This window comes from Gossypium hirsutum, chromosome A09 (genome assembly GCF_007990345.1).
Source record: "Gossypium hirsutum isolate 1008001.06 chromosome A09, Gossypium_hirsutum_v2.1, whole genome shotgun sequence".
In the NCBI taxonomy this organism is placed as follows: domain Eukaryota; kingdom Viridiplantae; phylum Streptophyta; class Magnoliopsida; order Malvales; family Malvaceae; genus Gossypium; species Gossypium hirsutum.
Window position 1 is genome coordinate 83,019,601 of NC_053432.1, and position 20,003 is coordinate 83,039,603.

Consider the following 20,003-nt stretch of genomic DNA (forward strand, 5'->3'; position numbering starts at 1 on the left):
TGTCGGTTATTGACTGAGTTCATAATCGTATGAATTTAAACACATATCATTAAAATTATCAAGATCTTCTTTCATATACCTTACGAAGTATGGATTATCTCAATTCTCATTGTGATTAAAGATTCAACATTGATTTTTATGCTATACTAAAGTTATGTTGTTAATATGAGAAATGTTTTTTTAGAGCAACGAGTGTCTTCTCAGTCATATTTTGAAGTCTTAAAGATCTCAAATTAAAAAATTTATGAGATATGTATGGTGTTTGTGATTGGTATCATTCTATTAAATGGTATCATACCCTACGATACGGTACAAGAAAAATCTTTTTAGTTGCATATTAGCATTGACCTTATAATATTTGAGTTCACAGTCTAATTAACTATAATTTTAATTATAAAAATTTATATAAAATTAATTTGAAAAAAGACTCTAGGTTAAATCCCTTTTTATAGATAATATAACATTTATAAATATGAATTTATAACATATAATATTTATAAAAATAATTTTAGAAATTGTCGAAAATATTCATAAACACTTGGATAATATAATATTTTTCATAACTTTAGAAAATTATTTTTTATAAATAAATTATGATAAAAAATTTATAACATTTTTTTATGAATAAATATATTATTTTTATGATATATAGTATGGGAACATAAATAAGTTATGTCTATATTTGATCATATTTATTTAAAATAAATATATTATAACACTTTTATAACATGTAAATAATTTTTTTTACCATAATTTTAGAATTTTTTTAGGATTTAAATAATATATTTTTGTTATAACTTTATAAAAACACAAATTATTTTTATAACATATTATTTTAGAATTTAGCATTTTTTTTCCATAAGCATTCCAAACACTCATACGTGTACATATTTACAATATAAATTTTATGTCTCGTATAAAAATAATTTTTTAAAGATTGGATTTGGGTGTAATTACTCTAATTCTCATCCCTTTTAAGAATTAAAAAATATAATTAGGTTGCTCCAATTACACCTAATCTACTCACCAATTATAATAATTATCTAAATATGTCTTAATTGTGTAATTACAAGCAATTACACCCAAATTCAATTGCTAAGTGATTTTCTAAATACTACCTAAATTAATTTTTATTTATTTTTATAAAAATTTACAAATTAATACAACGATTAATTTATAATTTGGCCCGCAAAATTTTTTATTATTTTTTCTCTTAAAACAATTTTCTGACTGTTGATTATATTTATATTTCACTCGGCATTAGCTAAAATCCAAATTCCATAAAAAAAAATTACAAACAAACAAAGATGATCATAAGTCAAAGCTTGGTCAGCTTATCCCTAAATTTATATAATTTTCAATAAATTAATAATTAATGTTAATAAAAATTTTAAACTATTTGTATACTTATATTTATATGATCATATCATCTATTTTATATCATATCATATTTATATAATAATCTTTGATGGCCAATTCTTGTGGACTACTAAGAGACAAATGTTAGTCACACTCGCATCTTTTTTAGTAAAATTCTACAAAAGGTCCCTACATTATACATTTTTTTGTAGAGTTAAGTATTTTATGACAATTTGATCATTTCAATCTCAAGGCCAACTATTTTTATTAATTTCATTAAATAATTTGAAGTGACTTTTTTTTAATGTGTAATGATGTGACATATACACTTTTATGTTATATATATATAATTGGACAAATATTATACTCTTTTTTTCCTTTTTATATCTGTGCAAAAAAAAAATCCAATGTGTATATACCACCTCATCGCATGACTAAAAAAATAAGCCAAGTAAAGTTAAATGGGGCAAAACAAGAAAAGTTTTTTGAGGGGCTAAAATGAGAACTTAAAATTTTATAATTTCTAAAAATATTAAATCTCTATTTTTGAAAAGCCGGGATTGAATTATAATTTCCTTTAAAGAATGAAAGTCGTATTGAATTTTTCATTTTCTTAAAGGAACTAAAAACAAAATTTCCTCTCTTTTTTTCCCCAAAACCTTTTTCTGCCCCTTAGCGCTGTCGGTGGACTGTGGACAGAATTAACAAAATGAAGTTAACCTCAAGACCGAAAATACATATTTCAGATAGTAAATTAATAGTAAGAGGACTAAAATTGCAAATACTGAAAAGTTCAAGGACCTTGTCCCGTCATTTTTAACCAAAACCCTTTGACAATTTTGTGTTAACACTTTGACCGAAGAAAATATTGTCTAATTCTCCAACAACAAACGGACGTTAAACTAATGAAATTGAACATATATATTTTGACCACGTTTTTATTATGTCTTAAAAGAAACCAGTCTTAACCACGAAATAGGAATCAAATCAATACCTATATAAACCCATACTTCAACACAAAGAATAATAATAATAATAATAATAAAATCCGCCATGAATGAGTTGATAAAGCAACTGCTACAAGGTGAAATCTTCTGGTACGAAACTAAACCGACCCGAACTGCCTTCGTTCCGTATTGTAACACGCCCAGGCAAGTCGAACCGGGTCGTAACGATGGAGGAAACTCAGAAAACATGAATAAGAAGATGATTGGGTTCTTGAAGAAGAGTTGGCCGGCGACGGTGGAAACTAAAGACGGCGAGAAAGAGAGGTGTTTCCGTCATATGATGAATGAGAGAATAAGAAGAGAGAAGCAGAAGAGAAGCTACTCCGCTTTGCATTCCATGCTTCCTCTTGGCACTAAGGTTGGTTTTTTTTTTGGATAAATTTACAAACGATACTTGTAGGATGCAATATTTTTATATTTAGTCCTACTAATGTATATTTTCTGTCATGAGCTAAGCATTTTTGTTTCTCTCAATTTAGACATTAAGCAAATAAGTTTCCTACAAAAAGAGTGGAACAATTTAGTCCCTACAAATTTCTAAAGTGAGCAGCTAAATACAATTAATAACAATTTAGCCATTGTATGAATTAGGTTTAAAAGGTAAAACCTAAATAAATCACTTTGGTTCCACTGGGTATTCCTCGTTCATTTTCATTAAGCTATTTGTATTGCAGGAATCAAGACTTGGAGTTGATGCAGAATTGAGTCAGTGTAAATGGGTATTCCTTGTCTTATAAAAGTGTGGTTTTTCTTAAATGGCAGAATGATAAGAATTCGATAGTTCAAACGGCAACGAGAAGAGTTCGAGAACTGGAATGGCTGAGGAAAGATTTAGAGAGAAGAAATTACGAATTGAAATCAAATCATAATAATAAGATTGGATTGAAAGTAGAGAATCCAACATCTGGGATTGATTCAATGTTGGAGACTTTGAAATGCTTGAAGGAATTGGATTCCAATCCCACAATCATTCAATCCAACTTCACTCCTCAACAATTCCTGGCTGTCTTGGTTTTTCCAACTCAGGTTTGCTTCTCTCATTTTACTTTTTTTTTTCTTCTTTTGGTATAATAACATACTTAGCTTCTAATGTTTATTTTTTCTATCCCCCTTTTGCTCTAATTTTTTTTTTCTTTTGGAATTACTTTGGTCATTAACTTGTAAATTTTAAATTAATTGTTTTTTAGAAAGAAAAAGTTATTGAAATTTTAACGGCACAAATATGAAAGCTGCGTGACAAATAGGGAAGAAGCTAGAAAAATTTTAAGGGCTGAAATTAAATTATAATTTTTACGATAATAAATATGTAATTTCATCATTTTAATAATTTATATATTTATAATTTTTAAAAAATTAAATTAAATTTTTATCATTTTTAGGAGGCTAAAGTTTAATTTTATGATTATTAATTTAAAATTTTAAAAATTTTAAAAAGACTTAAATGAAAAAAAAAATTATTTTAAGGGAACAGGGCCACTGACAGCCTCCTTAGTTACGCCCCTAATGACTATACATCTGAACTTCATTCATGATGTGGATTTCAAAATAAAAAATTCAAGCTTTTGTAATATTTTTTTAATTTAACTTTTATGTACTTTTTAAAGAAGTACTATAGATTGTCACATCACTAATATTAAATTTTTAATTTTATCCTAATTTGACTAAAATTTGAAGGGTGAATGGAAATATTAAAGAGTTGAAATTTCCTTATGCCTTGTGATAATTTTAAATAGATAAAAGCAATTAAATTAATATGGTAAATATAGAAATATTGTGACATTATTATTTCGATTTTGGATTCTTTACTTTTCAAGTAGTTAAAACCATTAACTATTACACTGATTCTTCTAAAAACATTGTTTTCAACTCATCGTAATTAATAACTACTTTTTTTTCCTTTTGGTGTGTTGTAGGGATGTAAGAAAAGTCTAAAATCAGTTTAAATATAAAATAAAAGCTTAATAAAGAGATGAAAACTATGATTTAACATTAGAAAAGGATTGCTTGAAAATTATTGCAATATATATATATTTTTTTATATATATGAATTGATTTTTTTAAAAAAATTGATAATAAATTTTAGGATAAATTATATTAGTTGTCACTTAATTATGGTTTTTCTTTTTAATTACCTAATTATTAGTACATTTTTTATCTAATCACTCAAGTATGAAATGTTACAAAATGATCATTCAACTATTAAATTTAAATTTTTTTAGTAATCTAATTATCTTGAGTTTTTAAGAATTTTCATTTTTTGTTTCATTAATAATAATACTATAAATAAATATTTAAATGTATATGGTCGATTATATAGCTTGTGTTAAAGATAATATAAATATATGGAATTAAATTAATAATATTAAGATGCAGTCTTAGTATTTAACAGTAATGCTGATGATTAGTCCAATGTGTGCGTTGACAGGGCGAAGCTGCCAAAGTAGAAAATGCCTTAGATAGAACCTTACAAGAAACTGGGAGGAAACTTCAGGGACCTCGGAATGGACCCACACCTTTCTTAATTCACAAATAACTCATATTTTCTAACCTTACTCCCATCGCAATATCACACGTCCTCCAATTCGTGCATGGAAAATTTCGCAATTTTGAATGGTAAGATTGGATTAATGGGAAAATATGGGTCACTTTGACTCAATAACTTGCTACTATTGTGAAAATGTTTTGCCTCAATTTGATAACTAGATTTCACTATTCGTATGTTTTTTTTCATTTACATTCTCTTAATTTTAAGTTCTTTTTACCCATTTAAGTTTTCTATTTTATTTCATGAATTTAGTTTTAAAATTCTAAGACAATATTGTTTGACCCTATTGTGAAAACATAGGGTTTGAGTATGCGGTTCAATTAAGTGTTCAATTTGGGGCCGTTATAAAAATGTGATTTTAAAAAATATTTTGATTTAAAAATTAAATGCTATTGAGAAATAACATATCCATTTAAATATAATGCTATAAAATAAAAATAAACATTAAAATAATATTTAAATTCATTAATATTAGAAAATTCAATAAAAAATATTGTCACTCGTTAATATTTATTTTAATATGTGAAATATCATCTCTAAAATCTTTAAACAATTAATATTAAATGTTCATAAAATTTAATTTAAATATTATTTTAAATAAATATTATACCCAATATCGAATTTGTATTCAAATGCACTTACGTAACCACATTAAAAACAAAAGACAGATTAAGGTTGTTTTTTTCTTTCCGAAAACAAAACATATAAACCGAAATAATCCATGTTTTGTTGATTTTATCATTTCATTTATGGAGCACAACATAAAAATGCTCCAACCGGTCGATTCATATTATAAAATTCAATATAGTTTATGAATGTATAAGATTAATTATTCCCAATCAACCTATATATGAAAACTTTTCTGAATGCACCTTGAAACCTAAAAAAAAATCACCTTAGCATAATGATATATAAGGTTGTTTTTAAGAGAAAAATCAAAATTAGACTTTCAATTCGGGCATTATTAAGGGACCACAACTATAATTTTACCTTGAATAATAAATACTACAAATTAGAAATTTGAGTATTTAGATGTCCGAACTGAACATGCGTAGGTTTGCCACAATTCAAGTAGTCAAACCATGTTAAGGTTTCGGAAAATGCCCAATGTAGCGGATTCCACACCGCACACAGTACGTCATGAAATACGAACACTAGTCAAGATTAAAATTGATTAAGTAGAAGGCACCAAGCTTCACAAAGCAACAACGGGCAAATAAACAAATCATTAACATCAACTAAGATAAAAGTTTAAAGGAACATGCAGATCAACTCCAAAAGCAAAACAAGTTGTATTATCTAATATAACATTCGGAACGATATAAAAATGTCACAGTGCATCAATCAAAATTTGATCAACATAAAATATCTCTTCATACAAACACCAAATAAAGTATCCAAAGTTGCAAGGATAAGACTTCATTTTAGAGGAATGAACCTGGAAGAATGGGTAGCACCAATACCTGGTCTACCGTGCTTGACTGGCTTGTACGAAATAGAAAACTCAGCAAGGTAATGGCTAATCATTTCAGGCTTGATTTCAACTTGGTTGAATGTCTTGCCATTGTACACACCGATAATGCTTCCAATCATTTCGGGTACAATGATCATGTTACGCAGGTGGGTTCTAACTGGTTCTGGCTTCTCACCAGGTGGAGCCTCCCTTTTCTGAACCAATGCATCAGAGCAAATGTTATAAGAGTGAAATGGTCAACTTAGCAGAACAACCGAACAGTAATGTTGTTCAATCATTGATAATATTCACTTAAGCTATAGATTTATTATGACAAATCAACAACCTAGGACTTGAACCCTAAAATTGGACTTAAAACATGTAAAAAGAGATTGATATTGGGAAAAACGCAGAGCATATGAGAATAAACTAAGACCAAGTCCTTCATCGAATCAAAACTATATTGTTATGTGCATTAGAAGCTATGTTACTCGTAACTCATAAAAATACCCGAACATAATCATTAAGTTAATGAGAAATGTTATGAGACACAAAAGTAAAAACAATTTACAAAAACATTCTACTAAGAAAGGAAAGATCAACTTCAACTAGTAAGATCTACAATAAAATACATTTCCAATGAAAATCACTTCATATATAAATAATAGTATAAATTTTTGATTCATGAGGCCAATAAAAGAATTCTTTAATGCCATGTTTCTTTCAGCTTAAACATTAATGAGAAAATGCTACAACTATTTACAAAAATAAAATGAAAACTCTCAGTAACTCAACATGAACCTATCAACCTTAGATCTAAACATAAACCCCATAGATATAATCGATTAAAAAGCAAGAACTAAAAGAGCAAAAAGTAAAGATTAACTTACCGCCTTGCGAAGCTTCTTAATTAGAGCCATGGGCTTTCTCTTCAAACCCCTCTGGAACCTACAATCACATAACAAAAAAGAAACAATAAAAAAATAAAACCCATTTCATATTTTTTTATTTAAAAATGAGGGGGAAAATGTTAGCAAAAAATGACTATTGTGTTACTACCTTCTGCGAGCTCGAGCAGGGAAGAGCTTGACAAGCTCATCAGTGGACATATCAAGGAGAGCATCCAAATCGACACCTCGGAAGCTAAACTTCTTGAATGTTCTCTTCTTGGGCACACCGGCCGTCGCAACCTCCGTCTCTACATCCGCCTATAAAAAGTTACCGGTAAATACATTACACAGTAGGCCAAAAAATTAAAAACAGAAAAGAAATAAAAATAAGAAAGAAAAAGAAGAAGAAAGGAGCAAATGTAAGTACCATAGTTAAAAGCTTCGGGTGTTATGAAGCTCGAGTAGTCGCCGCCTAAGGGTTTCGATTGTAGTAGGTGGAAGATGAGAGGAGGCTTTTGATAAATTGCTTACATATATAGGGTGTGAAAACCCTAGAATCAGATCTTTAGGTCCCAGCTTTGGGCCGAAATTATTTGGGCCCTTACGATGGGCCTAATTTGGATTTAGTTGGATTAGAAGTAAATTCTACCTTTTTCCCTGGTCTAATACTAATTAACCACGGTCCAATGTCATATAATATTTTTATAATGATTCGATTTAATTCAATTTGGCAAAAAAGTTATATTTATCTAGTCACATACGTTGTATAAGTAGAGTTGAGGCATACTTCCATAAGGTGGGGGGATTTTTGATTGATTTTATGATAGTATAAGTTAGACGTCACACTTAGTATAATAAGTAGCTTTGAATCATCAATTACAATATAAAAAAAATACTCGATATAAATAAAGAAGTAAGACCACAAAACTAATAAAATTACCAAAAGCATATCATTCAATCAATCATATACAATAGACAATTTGATTTCGGCGTACTCATGCAAGTAGTAATTCTCAAAGATGTCTACATCAAAATATCTACTTTTAACTAATCACATACAATGGGTAATTTAATCCCCATGCACTCATGCAAGCTGCAACCATCAAAGACAACTACGCCAGTCATGTACGAGCACCTAGATCCCTATGCTCTCTCATGCAAGCAACAATCTTAGGGCAATCGAAGACCCCTATATAAATATTTATATACACTTTCTTTGGTCTCTAACTTCACTTTCTTCTTATTATGCCAAAATCACTTCTTTGATCTTTTTCTATCAACTTAAATATTGAAGAGAGTCTTGAAAAATAAAACTCTATCAATCTCATAGTTTAATTTTTATTTTGTACAAATCTAAACTCTCCAAGCCTAGAAAATAGTGTCCAACACAATCTTCAAAAAATACATCCATACGACTTAGTAATATATTCTAGTATCTGCATTTTACTTAAAAACGAGTAGAGTTGAAGTTATCTTCACCAAAATTCCAAAAAAAAACCTGAAAAGCCAAAAGTTATCAGTAACTTTCGTGGAATATTACATGAAAGATATACATTGGAGAGATTGTTTATCTGAAACCAAAATTGAAGGCTTTTTCAATGGCGATTTTTTTTTGAAAAAACTTGAACATACTCTTTGCAATGAAGCTAGATTATATATACTTGTGTTCATGTTACAATTGATGTTGTCGTCAGCGTCGTTGTTTCGATTCTTTGAATGGAAGCTTTTAGCTCAAATTGAATGGTTGGTCTTGAAGGGTCCAAAACAATGTCTTTCCAGGCCGAGCCAGGCTTATCTACTGGACTAGGGTCTTGGTTATAAAGCTCATATACACAGTCTGCACCTGGGTTCAACTTGCTCACATTTGACAACCATTTTATGTCATCTGGATCTATCAACAGCTTGTTTTCTCCATCTTTCCAAGCTATCAACTGTCATTTATATACATACATATATACACACACATTACTCAGAAAAGATGAAGCAATAAATGAAATAAAGTATTAAGTTAGTTGACATGGGGTTTGCAGAAAGGACCAGTTTCATTGGACCATTTGCAATATGGTCCCGGTCCCATGGAACCAACAACTTAAAGTTGGAGGTTGAATGGTACCATAAAACATGGTCCCCAAGTTCGTGCTGAACAATGATTACGGACATTGGAGAAGGAAAAGGGGTTATTGGAGATCGGAATCCTAAGTCATGAATGAACCGAATTAAACTCCGGGTTTGATAAGTAAGGCTTTTTACCTTTGGAGGACCTTTAAGAGCATTGGTGCAATAAAGCCTGGCATTATCAACAAATTGGCAATATCTTGGGAATGCACTTGCAAAACTTTTGTGGGATTTTAGCTGTGAATTTATTCTCACTGCCCTTTTCACCATTATAGCTCTCCTGTACAATTCAATCCAAATTAGACACAAAAAATTATTCTTAATGATGAAGATTAATCAAACTGGCAAATGCCATTTACCTTATACCTCTAACAACAGCTAGATATGCATCACAAACAACTCCAACAAGTTCAATTCTGTAAGGTTTCCTATGTGTTCGATGATCATCGTTTTCTTCCTCCTCTTCTTCTATCTGTTCCCAGTAATTCTCAGTAATTTTGCCATCTTCGTCCACCTTGTATCCGACCCCCATCCGATAACGGTGTTTGTGAACGTTCCGAGCCATGGCGATGGTTTGCTCGACGAAAGGCTCCCATGATAAAGTCCCATCCATTATCACATCCCGCCCTTCATTCAATGCTGTCACTAGCAGTGATGATGCAGCATCTGTGGAGGATTGATGAACCTATATATAGAATATAATTGAAATGTAAGTAGTTTGTTGTATAGGGAATTGATGAGCTTAAAAAGTTATCAATGGCGGGTGTGAGGGATAAACTTTACAAGTTCAGATGTAGGAAGTATATCATGATGGTGGCCCCTAGAGCTGAGAGCTCTGAATATAACATCTGTTTCTTTGAATGCATCTGCCTCCACAACCACAGCATTCGCTGCTGCTTCTGCCCAGAATGATCTGCAAATGCCAATTTAATTGTCAGAAACCATTATTGTCGATGGAGGCTGACTCTTTTCGAAATTCAAAGGTGATGAACTCCTGGGTTGACATTATCCCTGATCGAGATTTTGTCTTTTGACTCTGATAAAAGCCCAAGTGTCCGAGATTGTTTAAAGAGGCGACAACCTACCGTCTTAGACACTCAAGTTTTTTGTAAAATTGAGAGACAAAACCCGATTAAAAACAATACTAACCAATTAAAAAATTCATCGGCTTCATAGGAACATACTTGTAAGACTTCTTCCCATTTCTAAATTGGTGAGAACTGTCTGTAGTGAAAAAAATAACATACTAAAAGAAGGAATAAAACTAAAATAAAAAACTAAAAAAAAATTGAATTTCATTATAATTTTTTTACTTTCATATAATTTTTGAAAATTATTTAATATAAATAGTTTCTAAATTATTTTTTTAAAAATTATTTAACTGTTACATTTTAATTAAATTTGTTTCTAAATTATAAAAGAAAAACTGCAATATTAAATTTGCTTTGGAGGTTAGAAAGAGGACGATAAATTATATTAATTTAAAATTAAGATGAATTTAGACAATTACAAAGTAAGTGATTAATTTAGCATTTATTTTATTATTTACTTATAATACGTGCTTATATTTGATGCTGTATAATTCAAATAATAATATTTCTTTACAAAATTTAAAGTAGATTTTTTTTGTAAGATAATATAATTATATTAACTTATAAATTATATATTTTATATAATTAATAAAATTTGGAACGATATGGAGCCAGCCTTACTCTTTGAGAATAATATCTTTGAGGACGGTGCTTTTGCCGGCCCCCATACCACCGCCCATAAGCAACAGCACGGGGCTCCGCCGGCTGTGGGCCACCGGCACCATCACGTCCGTACACTTTGCTTCGCCGTCCACACATCCCATCGCCTTCATTTCCTCCACCAACGTCGAGAAAACCCGAGCCACCTTCAAATCCTTTATCACCCTCTCAAATCTCGTTTGCCTATAATCAATCCAAATTAACAAAATTATTTGTTGCTAATCTTTAAAAAATGTAAATTGTTGATTTTGCTTTATAATAAAAGTCGATTCTCCATAAGTTTTTTAGATAAAACAATATTTAGTATTTAAATTTAATAAAAAATTTTAACTTAATCTTTGATTTATTTTCTCCATATTAATTTTAGAATTTAGACACTTCACTCAAATCATCACTTAAAGTTTTAAAAAATATTTAAAATTGAAGTATTTTTAAAAAAGTTTTAAGGTGATATTATTGCTGTTAAGAAATGGCTTAAAATTGGTAGTGGATTGTTGTTGTTGGTAGTGGGTTGTTGGTGGTAGTGGATTAGTGGATGGTTGTTGGTGTCCATTTTCAACCACAAATCTTTGCCAAAGTTTTGGACAATTATGTCCTTGAACTCTCTTATAAATAGAGAGGTTCATTAGCCATATTCATCATCCCAAACCAAGAGAGAGCAAAGCTTGTTCTTTGAAAGCTAGGATTTTAGCTTTCGGGTTTTCTATAGGGGTTGAGAGTTGTGAGGTTCTCGGGTTGTGTCTTGAGTGTAAAACACTTGTAATCTTCATCTTGTTATAGTGAAATTTCTTTTCGCCTCTGCCCGTGGACGTAGGCATTAAAGCCGAACCACGTAAATCCTTGTGTTCACTTTATTTTTCGTTCCGGTCAATTTACTTGTAGTCATATCGGAGTTCTCGAATCGATCCTTTCCGCAACAAATTGGTATCAGAGCGTAGTTGAAGGAGTGATAATATTTTCTGAATTGCCCTGTGACTGCAGCTTTGTCTGATCTTTCACATCAGGAAGAAAATATTATCATTCATTCAAAGGTTCCAAATTATGGCTACAAGTGTTTCATCGACTAAGTATGATGTCGAGAAATTTACCGGGAAAAATAGTTTCAGTTTATGGCGCATCAAGATGCGGGCAGTGCTGGTTCAACAAGGATTGCTAAAAGCATTGTCTGGTAAAGATAAATTACCAAGCACGCTTTCGGAAGAGCAAAAGGATGACATGCTAGAAAGAGCACATAGTGCTATTCTGCTATGTCTAGGAGATGAAGTGCTACGAGAAGTAGCGGATGAGAAAACCGCGTCCGGTTTGTGGCTCCGGTTAGAGAGCAAGTACATGACGAAGTCATTGACGAACCGGCTCTACCTCAAGCAAAGACTCTATGCCCTGAAGATGGAGGAAGGTACACCTGTTTCCCAGCACCTGGATAAATTCAATTCCATTATCATGGATTTGAATAATATCGATAACAAAATCGATGATGAGGACCAAGCAATAATTGTTTTGTGTTCTTTGCCTCCCTCGTATGAGAATTTTGTTGATACAATGATGTACGGTCGTGATGACCTGACTCTAGAGGAGGTGAAAAATGCCTTAAGTTCCAGTGAGTTGAGGAAGAAAATCACTGGTAAGGTGGTCGAAAACAATGAAGGCGAAGGCTTGGTTGCTCGAGGAAGATCCAAGGCAAAGGGTGGAAGTTCAAGTAAAAGCCATCCTAGATCGCAGTCCAAGAAGAGAATACAGTGCTACTACTGTAAGAAGTACGGGCACATGAAGGTAGATTGTCCGAAAAGGAAGGAGAAATCAGAATCACAGGAGCAACAAAATGATCGTGCGAATGTAGCTGATGCAGATTCTTCAAGTGATGCCGAGATCGTTCTTGCAGTATCCGACTCTTACGCTGGTGGGAGATGGATTCTTGATACGGGAGCTACATTTCATATAAGTACTTCGAAAGATGCATTCTCAACATACGAGAAGCATTCTGGTTCAGTACTAATGGGAAATGACCACGCATGTCAAGTCATGGGGATTGGCACAGTTCGTATAAAGATGTTTGACGGTATTGTTAGAACTCTAACTGATGTTCGGCACATTCCAGAAATGAAGAAAAATTTGATCTCTTTGAGTACGTTGGACAAGAAAGGCTTTCGGTACTCTGCTGAAGGTGGAGTTCTCAAGGTATTCTCGGGTGCTTTGACTGTGATACGTGGTAATTTGGAGCGGGGCCTTTACTTCCTCGATGGTTCCTCGGTTACAGGTGTTGCGGGAGTGTCATCATCAGATGATCTAGATTCTGACACCACGAAGTTATGGCATATGCGGCTCGGGCATATGAGCGAGAGAGGCTTATCGGTGCTAAGCAAACGAGGATTATTGTCTGGGCAGTGTACAGGAAAGTTGAATTTCTGTGAGCACTGCGTCTTCGGTAAGCAGACTCGGGTAAAGTTCAGCACTGGGATTCACAAGACAAAAGGCACAGTGGATTACTTCCATTCTGACCTTTGGGGGCCTTCTCCGACAATTTCTAAAGGTGGTTACAGATATCTGCTTACCTTTATCGATGATTACTCGAGAAAGGTTTGGGTGTATTTTCTGAAGAGCAAGTATGAGGTTCTCATCAACTTCAAGCAATTTAAAGCTTTGATCGAAAATCAAACAGGAAAGAAGATCAAGCGATTCCGGACGGATAATGGCTTGGAGTTTTGCTCAGGTGAATTCAATGAGTTCTGCAAAAATGAAGGAATAGTGAGACACCGCACTGTTCGTCGAACACCACAACAAAATGGAGTTGCAGAACGCATGAATAGAACTCTCTTGGAGCGAGCTCGTTGCATGCGATCAAATGCTGGGCTCGGTGAAGAATTTTGGGCTGAAGCTGTTAATACTGCTTGTTATTTGGTTAACAGATCTCCGTCAACAGCTATTGAGCTGAAGACTCCTGAGGAAGTATGGTCTGGTTCTCCTGCTGATTACTCTGGTTTAAGAGTGTTTGGCTGCCCTGCGTATGCTCATGTAAATGAGGGAAAACTCAAACCGAGGGCGAAGAAATGCATATTTCTTGGATACGGCCAAGGGGTGAAAGGATACAGGTTGTGGTGTCCTGATCCGGTTTCGTCCAAGTTCATCATCAGCAGAGATGTGACTTTTGATGAGTCATCCATGCTTCGATCCACCACAAATTCCCGGGAAAAGGAGGAGTCAGATAGAATGGGAGATCACGGTGTTGAGAAGCAGGTGGAGTGTCAGGTGGACGCTCCAATTCCTACGGAAGGTACTTCAGTCCAGGATGATCAAGTTGAGGTGCAAGATTCCGATGAAGATGAGTCACCTCAAGAAAAACCATATAGCATTGCCACTGGAAGAACGAAGAGACAAATCAAACCAAATCCGCGTTACGCTAATCTGGTGTCTTTCGCGCTCAGTGTGGCGGAGTCCATTGGTATAGAACCTTCCAGTTATAATGAGGCTGTCACGTGTGATGAGTCGGCACAGTGGGCAATTGCTATGAGTGAGGAGATAGAATCTCTTCACAAGAACCATACTTGGGAGTTGGTTAAGCCGCCAAGTAACCAGAAGATAGTTGGTTGCAAATGGGTCTTCAAGAAAAAGGAAGGCATCCTAGGGGTTGAAACAACTAGATTCAAGGCACGATTGGTTGCTAAAGGCTTCACTCAGAAAGAGGGGATTGACTACAATGAAGTTTTCTCCCCAGTCGTAAAGCATTCTTCCATTCGTGTATTACTTGCCATGGTGGCCAAGTCTGATCTAGAACTTGAGCAGCTTGACGTAAAAACGGCGTTCTTGCATGGTGAGCTCGAGGAAACAATCTACATGCGTCAACCAGAGGGTTTTACAGTTCCTGGTAAAGAAGACCATGTCTGTCTATTAAAGAAGTCTTTATATGGATTGAAACAATCCCCAAGGCAGTGGTACAAGCGGTTTGATAGCTTCATGATTCAGCATGGTTACACAAGATGTGACTATGATGCTTGTGTCTATCATCGGAAGCTCTCAGATGGTTCGCACATTTATTTGTTGCTGTATGTTGATGACATGTTAATTGCTTCCAAAAACATGTCGGAAATCAACAAGTTAAAGTCGCAGTTGAGTGGTGAGTTCGAGATGAAGGATCTGGGTGCTGCCAAGAAAATTTTGGGCATGGATATTCACAGAGATCGCAAGGCGGGCAAGCTTCGTGTGTCGCAGAAGAACTACATTGAAAAGGTTCTTCAACGCTTCGGCATGGATAAAGCGAAAACTGTGAGTACTCCGTTGGCACCACATTTCAAACTCTCTGCAGAGTTGTCACCACAATCTGATGAAGAAAAGCAGCAAATGTCTCACATTCCATACTCGAGTGCAGTTGGAAGCGTGATGTATGCAATGGTTTGCACTCGTCCAGACATTTCACATGCAGTTAGTGTGGTCAGCAGATACATGAGTTGTCCTGGCAAGGAACACTGGCAGGCCGTGAAATGGATTCTCAGGTACTTGAGAGGTTCTGCAGATTTATGCTTGGTATATGATCAGAGTGACTGCACTAGCAGTGTCACGGGCTATGTGGACTCTGATTATGCTGGAGATCTGGACAAAAGAAGATCTCTGACGGGTTATGTTTTCACTTATTCTGGAGGAGCCATTAGTTGGAAAGCTGTGTTACAGTCTACCGTAGCCTTATCTACGACTGAGGCGGAATATATGGCGTTAGCAGAAGCAGTGAAAGAAGCATTGTGGATGAAAGGTCTAGTAAGCAGTTTGGGTTTACAACAGGATTTCACTGTTGTATTTTGCGATAGCCAGAGTGCCATACATCTGACTAAAAATCAGATGTTTCATGAACGGACCAAACACATTGATGTCAGATATCATTTTGTTCGGGAACATGTTACGCAAGGTGACATTGTTATCAGCAAGGTTGCTACCGAGAAGAATCCTGCAGATATGTTAACTAAGGTGATCCCTGCATATAAGTTCAAGCATTGCTTGGACTTGATAGGTATTCGGGATTGATTAGCGCCAGAGAGGCGTTTGGAAGAGGTGATCCAGTTCGAGGAATTCACTATGATGTTCAGCTTGGTAAATTTCAAGCCAAGGTGGAGATTTGTTAAGAAATGGCTTAAAATTGGTAGTGGATTGTTGTTGTTGGTAGTGGGTTGTTGGTGGTAGTGGATTAGTGGATGGTTGTTGGTGTCCATTTTCAACCACAAATCTTTGCCAAAGTTTTGGACAATTATGTCCTTGAACTCTCTTATAAATAGAGAGGTTCATTAGCCATATTCATCATCCCAAACCAAGAGAGAGCAAAGCTTGTTCTTTGAAAGCTAGGATTTTAGCTTTCGGGTTTTCTATAGGGGTTGAGAGTTGTGAGGTTCTCGGGTTGTGTCTTGAGTGTAAAACACTTGTAATCTTCATCTTGTTATAGTGAAATTTCTTTTCGCCTCTGCCCGTGGACGTAGGCATTAAAGCCGAACCACGTAAATCCTTGTGTTCACTTTATTTTTCGTTCCGGTCAATTTACTTGTAGTCATATCGGAGTTCTCGAATCGATCCTTTCCGCAACAATTGCATAATCTTAAAGTGTCATATTATCATATTTTAATGAATTCTAAATTTGAGAACTAAATTAAAAGAAATTATTAAAATCAAAAAATCGTGTAAAAAATTCAACAATCAATGTAAAAAAAATGTTAAATTCAAGAATTAAATCTCGCTTTACATCATTTTTTAAATAAAAAATTTAAATTATTGTTAAAAAAAAGAGTATGATAATGTTTTTTTGAATGAAACTTTCAAAAACGACCAAATGAACAAAACATTGTGAATGCATACCTTTCAAATTAATTAAATATTTATTGTAGACTATTAATTAATTAATAATTTAAAATACCCACTTGCATTGCTATATTGATTCAGATTTCGACTATTAAAAGAAAAAACACAAAATTAGTTGTCTCCAAACAATATAATACTTGATCGTGGGACTATCATAATGCAAATAAAAAATATAAAACAATTCACCAAATATATATATATATAAACATGTTTTAAAATATAAAAAAAAAAAAACTAATGTAATAAAAGTTTTGAAAATATTTCTCTCATGTACTTAAATTATAATATAAATATAATTAGCCCTATAAGTGCGCATTTAGTTATTTTCAGAAAAATATATATAATCCCTTTAATTTTTAAGAAATCATGAATTAATATAATAATAAAATTACATATTGGTCTCTTAATTTTTTTATTCAATTTTGACCTTAAATAATATTTTAATTTTACTCTTGCCATTATTTTAAAAAATTAAAAAAAAATTAATTTTCAAGTTATGAAAGTGACATAATTTCTTACGTCATTAAACTTTTATATTTTCGAGTTAACTTAATTATTAAGTTCAGATGCTAAAATAATATATATAAGTACTAAAATAGACTTAATTGATAAATTTAAGGTTAAAAAATTGTAAATTAATAAATGATAAATTTTTATTTTGGTAATTAATAAAAAAAAAGGTCGGAATCACCTTGTAGCTGCCATGACAAAGTCTTTTAGCTTTGTTTTCTTCTCAGATTCAACGCCCAAAACCTGACATGAAATGCAAAACAATTTTCATTAAATCATTCACTAATTAATAAATTCCCTAATCAAAGATTATTATGATTAAGAGATTTTTCATATATATATATATTATACCTGGCTAATCATATTAGGAGCTTGGCTCCAATGGAAAGCAAAATAGCTAAGTATGCATCTCTCAAATTCCTCCACCAACTTTCCATATAAAATGTCAGCTTCTGGTTCTTCAGCAAAATACTCAAAGATCTTAACCTCACAATCTTTGGGTTTTTTCAGATAATTTTCAGCCAATTTGCACAGTTTCGGACACTCATTTGCATCTTCAAATCCAAGCTGCCTAGCTGTTCCAAAAACCTAGATTAAGAAAATAAAGTTCCCCAATAAAAAAAAGGGGTTTATTTGGGAAAAATAAAGTTAAAATTTAATACCAACATAGTGAGAGAATCTTTCCCGGTTTCCAAGACGGCCGGAACCTGTCCTTTGTTGCAATGGAATAAGAAGACTTCGATGACGATCTTTAACGGGATTTCTCTTCGATCGGAAGTAACTCGTGGCGGCGATTGATGCAGCTCCGATGATCGAAGCAGTTAGGAATCGGATGATGATGATTTTAGTAGGGCCATAATCTGGTGATATGGAATAAAATCAGTATCAGAAATTAAAAAAGAGATATAATAAGGTAACAATTAGCTGAGCTTACAATGGATCATAATTGTTGATAATTATTGGGAAAAATAAGTACTGAGAAAAAAATTATTGCAACAGGAAAGTACTTGGACTTTCTGGGAAAATGAATTTTTTTTTTTTTGGGGGGGGAGTTGTTTGGCTTTGGTCGGTTGAGATTTGGAGATGAGGGGAGGCTTTTATACTTGTTGATGAAAAATGCAAGTCAACTTCTTTTGGCATTAAATTATGAACAAATACTGAAATAAAATTCAATTCCGTAAAACAAAAATGGATAACTAAAAAAAGTGTATAATGTTTCAATTTTTTGGTCAAAAGTCTAAAATGGGGTTCCTGTGTTATTTAATTTCAGTTTTAGGGATGAAAGGGTTTAGTCGATAGAAGACAAAATAATTAGGTAGGTAGAGTGAAAAAAAACTATTATTAAAGTTGAAATAAAAAACATAATTATTGAACTTAAAAGTTAAAATCGTTACTCCACGGGTTTTGCTGAAAAGAAAATTAAAAATATAAAGATTGAAAAGATAAAAAGGCAAAAGCATCAAACTATTAAGTTATTCGATTTTTCACAAGTGGACTGAGAATGTATTATAGGGTTGTAATAAAAAAATTAATTATATAAATAGATGTCACACGTTTAATTCGTTTGAAGAATTTAAAAATTTTAATTGGGGTGGATCAAATAATTATATTTTGTGTTAATCTGTTGATTTAATAATAATTAAATAAAAATAGTAAAAGCTTAATATGTCATTTGTTAATCGAGTTTCATAATTTTTTTTAGTGTGGTGTCTATGTTATTATTGATATTTACCATCACATTATTTATGGTTCTTTTCTAGTTATTTAATGACATTTTAGTAATTTTTTTTCATGTCATTAATATGTAATTTTGGTAATTTTTTACGCCAAATCTTGAACTTAAACTCAAAACTTATAACTCAAATTTTAAACCTTGAATCTTAAATCAATATTTGAGTTTGGAATTTGGGGTTCATTATTCAAATTTGGGGTTTAGGATTCATGATTCAATGTTCAAGATGAGTTTCGAGTTCAAAGTTCGAGAATCAAGATTTAGGGTTCAATGTTTAATGTTTAGTGTTTAGGGTGAATGAAATTATCAAAATTATATATTAATAACATGAAAAAATTACTAAAATGTCATTAAATAATTTGAAAGAGACTATAAATAATGCTGTGGAAATGGTCCATCAAATAATTTCTCGATTAATAGAGTGAAGTAAACAGTATGTAGATAATATTTGATATCAAAATCAAACTCTAAAATATCAATAATGAGGTAATGAAAACAGTGAATCTTCATTGAAGGGAATCCCATTATCTTAGGAAGGAAATATAAATCTTACACCTTGTACCATTATAATATGAAGGTCAACCAACTTTAGAATTTCCATTTTATAGTCCGTGGAATCCAATGGACAAAGGTTGTTAAGCTAAAATGTGAAACTTGTTAGTTAATTCAATATATATATACATTAATTAATTCCAAATCACCAATTAATTCAATATATGTTGTTTAAGTTTGGATAACAAAAAAAAGGATAATTATTTAAAATAATAATAATAAAAAGACATGAGTTAAAATCAACCCTCTTATGAAAATTT

At 32.5% G+C, this 20,003-nt stretch overlaps 3 protein-coding genes across 4 annotated transcripts; 1 reads left to right on the forward strand and 2 right to left on the reverse strand.

The window, feature by feature from the left end:
• Positions 1-2,406: 2,406 nt before the first annotated feature.
• On the forward strand, positions 2,407-5,035 carry LOC107928512 (transcription factor bHLH92). The gene is made up of 3 exons (XM_016859760.2): positions 2,407-2,724; positions 3,129-3,392; positions 4,792-5,035. Exons 1-3 carry the CDS (start codon positions 2,413-2,415, stop codon positions 4,897-4,899), a joined length of 684 nt encoding a protein of 227 aa, XP_016715249.1. The 5' UTR covers positions 2,407-2,412; the 3' UTR covers positions 4,900-5,035.
• A 1,144-nt stretch (positions 5,036-6,179) lies between these two features.
• On the reverse strand, positions 6,180-7,832 carry LOC107928592 (40S ribosomal protein S15-4). The gene is made up of 4 exons (XM_016859844.2): positions 7,682-7,832; positions 7,424-7,572; positions 7,255-7,312; positions 6,180-6,579 (listed from the first exon to the last, which is right to left on the reverse strand). Exons 1-4 carry the CDS (start codon positions 7,682-7,684, stop codon positions 6,331-6,333), a joined length of 459 nt encoding a protein of 152 aa, XP_016715333.2. The 5' UTR covers positions 7,685-7,832; the 3' UTR covers positions 6,180-6,330.
• A 935-nt stretch (positions 7,833-8,767) lies between these two features.
• On the reverse strand, positions 8,768-18,531 carry LOC107928591 (calmodulin calcium-dependent NAD kinase). 2 transcript variants are annotated; one of them, XM_016859843.2, is made up of 9 exons: positions 18,394-18,531; positions 18,122-18,319; positions 17,811-18,034; positions 17,641-17,702; positions 11,082-11,303; positions 10,153-10,282; positions 9,729-10,054; positions 9,505-9,649; positions 8,768-9,185 (listed from the first exon to the last, which is right to left on the reverse strand). In XM_016859843.2, the coding sequence occupies exons 1-9, from the start codon at positions 18,401-18,403 to the stop codon at positions 8,922-8,924; spliced, it is 1,581 nt and encodes a 526-aa protein (XP_016715332.2). In that variant the 5' UTR covers positions 18,404-18,531; the 3' UTR covers positions 8,768-8,921. The 2 variants fall into 2 exon arrangements, with proteins under 2 accessions (XP_016715332.2, XP_040933190.1); XM_041077256.1 differs by having other exon boundaries at positions 17,811-18,047; positions 18,126-18,319; positions 18,394-18,527.
• Positions 18,532-20,003: the final 1,472 nt, after the last annotated feature.

What these genes read in the sequence shown, in the direction of transcription:
- LOC107928512 (XM_016859760.2), top strand. Translation starts at nt 2,413, where the DNA reads ATGAATGAGTTGATAAAGCAACTGCTACAAGGTGAAATCTTCTGGTAC. An exon ending in TGCTTCCTCTTGGCACTAAG is followed by an intron (nt 2,725 to 3,128) that starts GTTGGTTTTTTT and finishes CTTAAATGGCAG; the next exon opens with AATGATAAGAATTCGATAGT. An exon ending in TCTTGGTTTTTCCAACTCAG is followed by an intron (nt 3,393 to 4,791) that starts GTTTGCTTCTCT and finishes GTGCGTTGACAG; the next exon opens with GGCGAAGCTGCCAAAGTAGA.
- LOC107928592 (XM_016859844.2), bottom strand. An exon ending in CCTGCTCGAGCTCGCAGAAG is followed by an intron (nt 7,313 to 7,423) that starts GTAGTAACACAA and finishes ATGTGATTGTAG; the next exon opens with GTTCCAGAGGGGTTTGAAGA. An exon ending in TTAAGAAGCTTCGCAAGGCG is followed by an intron (nt 6,580 to 7,254) that starts GTAAGTTAATCT and finishes GCATTGGTTCAG; the next exon opens with AAAAGGGAGGCTCCACCTGG.
- LOC107928591 (XM_041077256.1), bottom strand. An exon ending in TTTGTCATGGCAGCTACAAG is followed by an intron (nt 11,304 to 17,640) that starts GTGATTCCGACC and finishes GATTGATTATAG; the next exon opens with GCAAACGAGATTTGAGAGGG. An exon ending in GCTGTTGTTAGAGGTATAAG is followed by an intron (nt 9,650 to 9,728) that starts GTAAATGGCATT and finishes TGAATTGTACAG; the next exon opens with GAGAGCTATAATGGTGAAAA.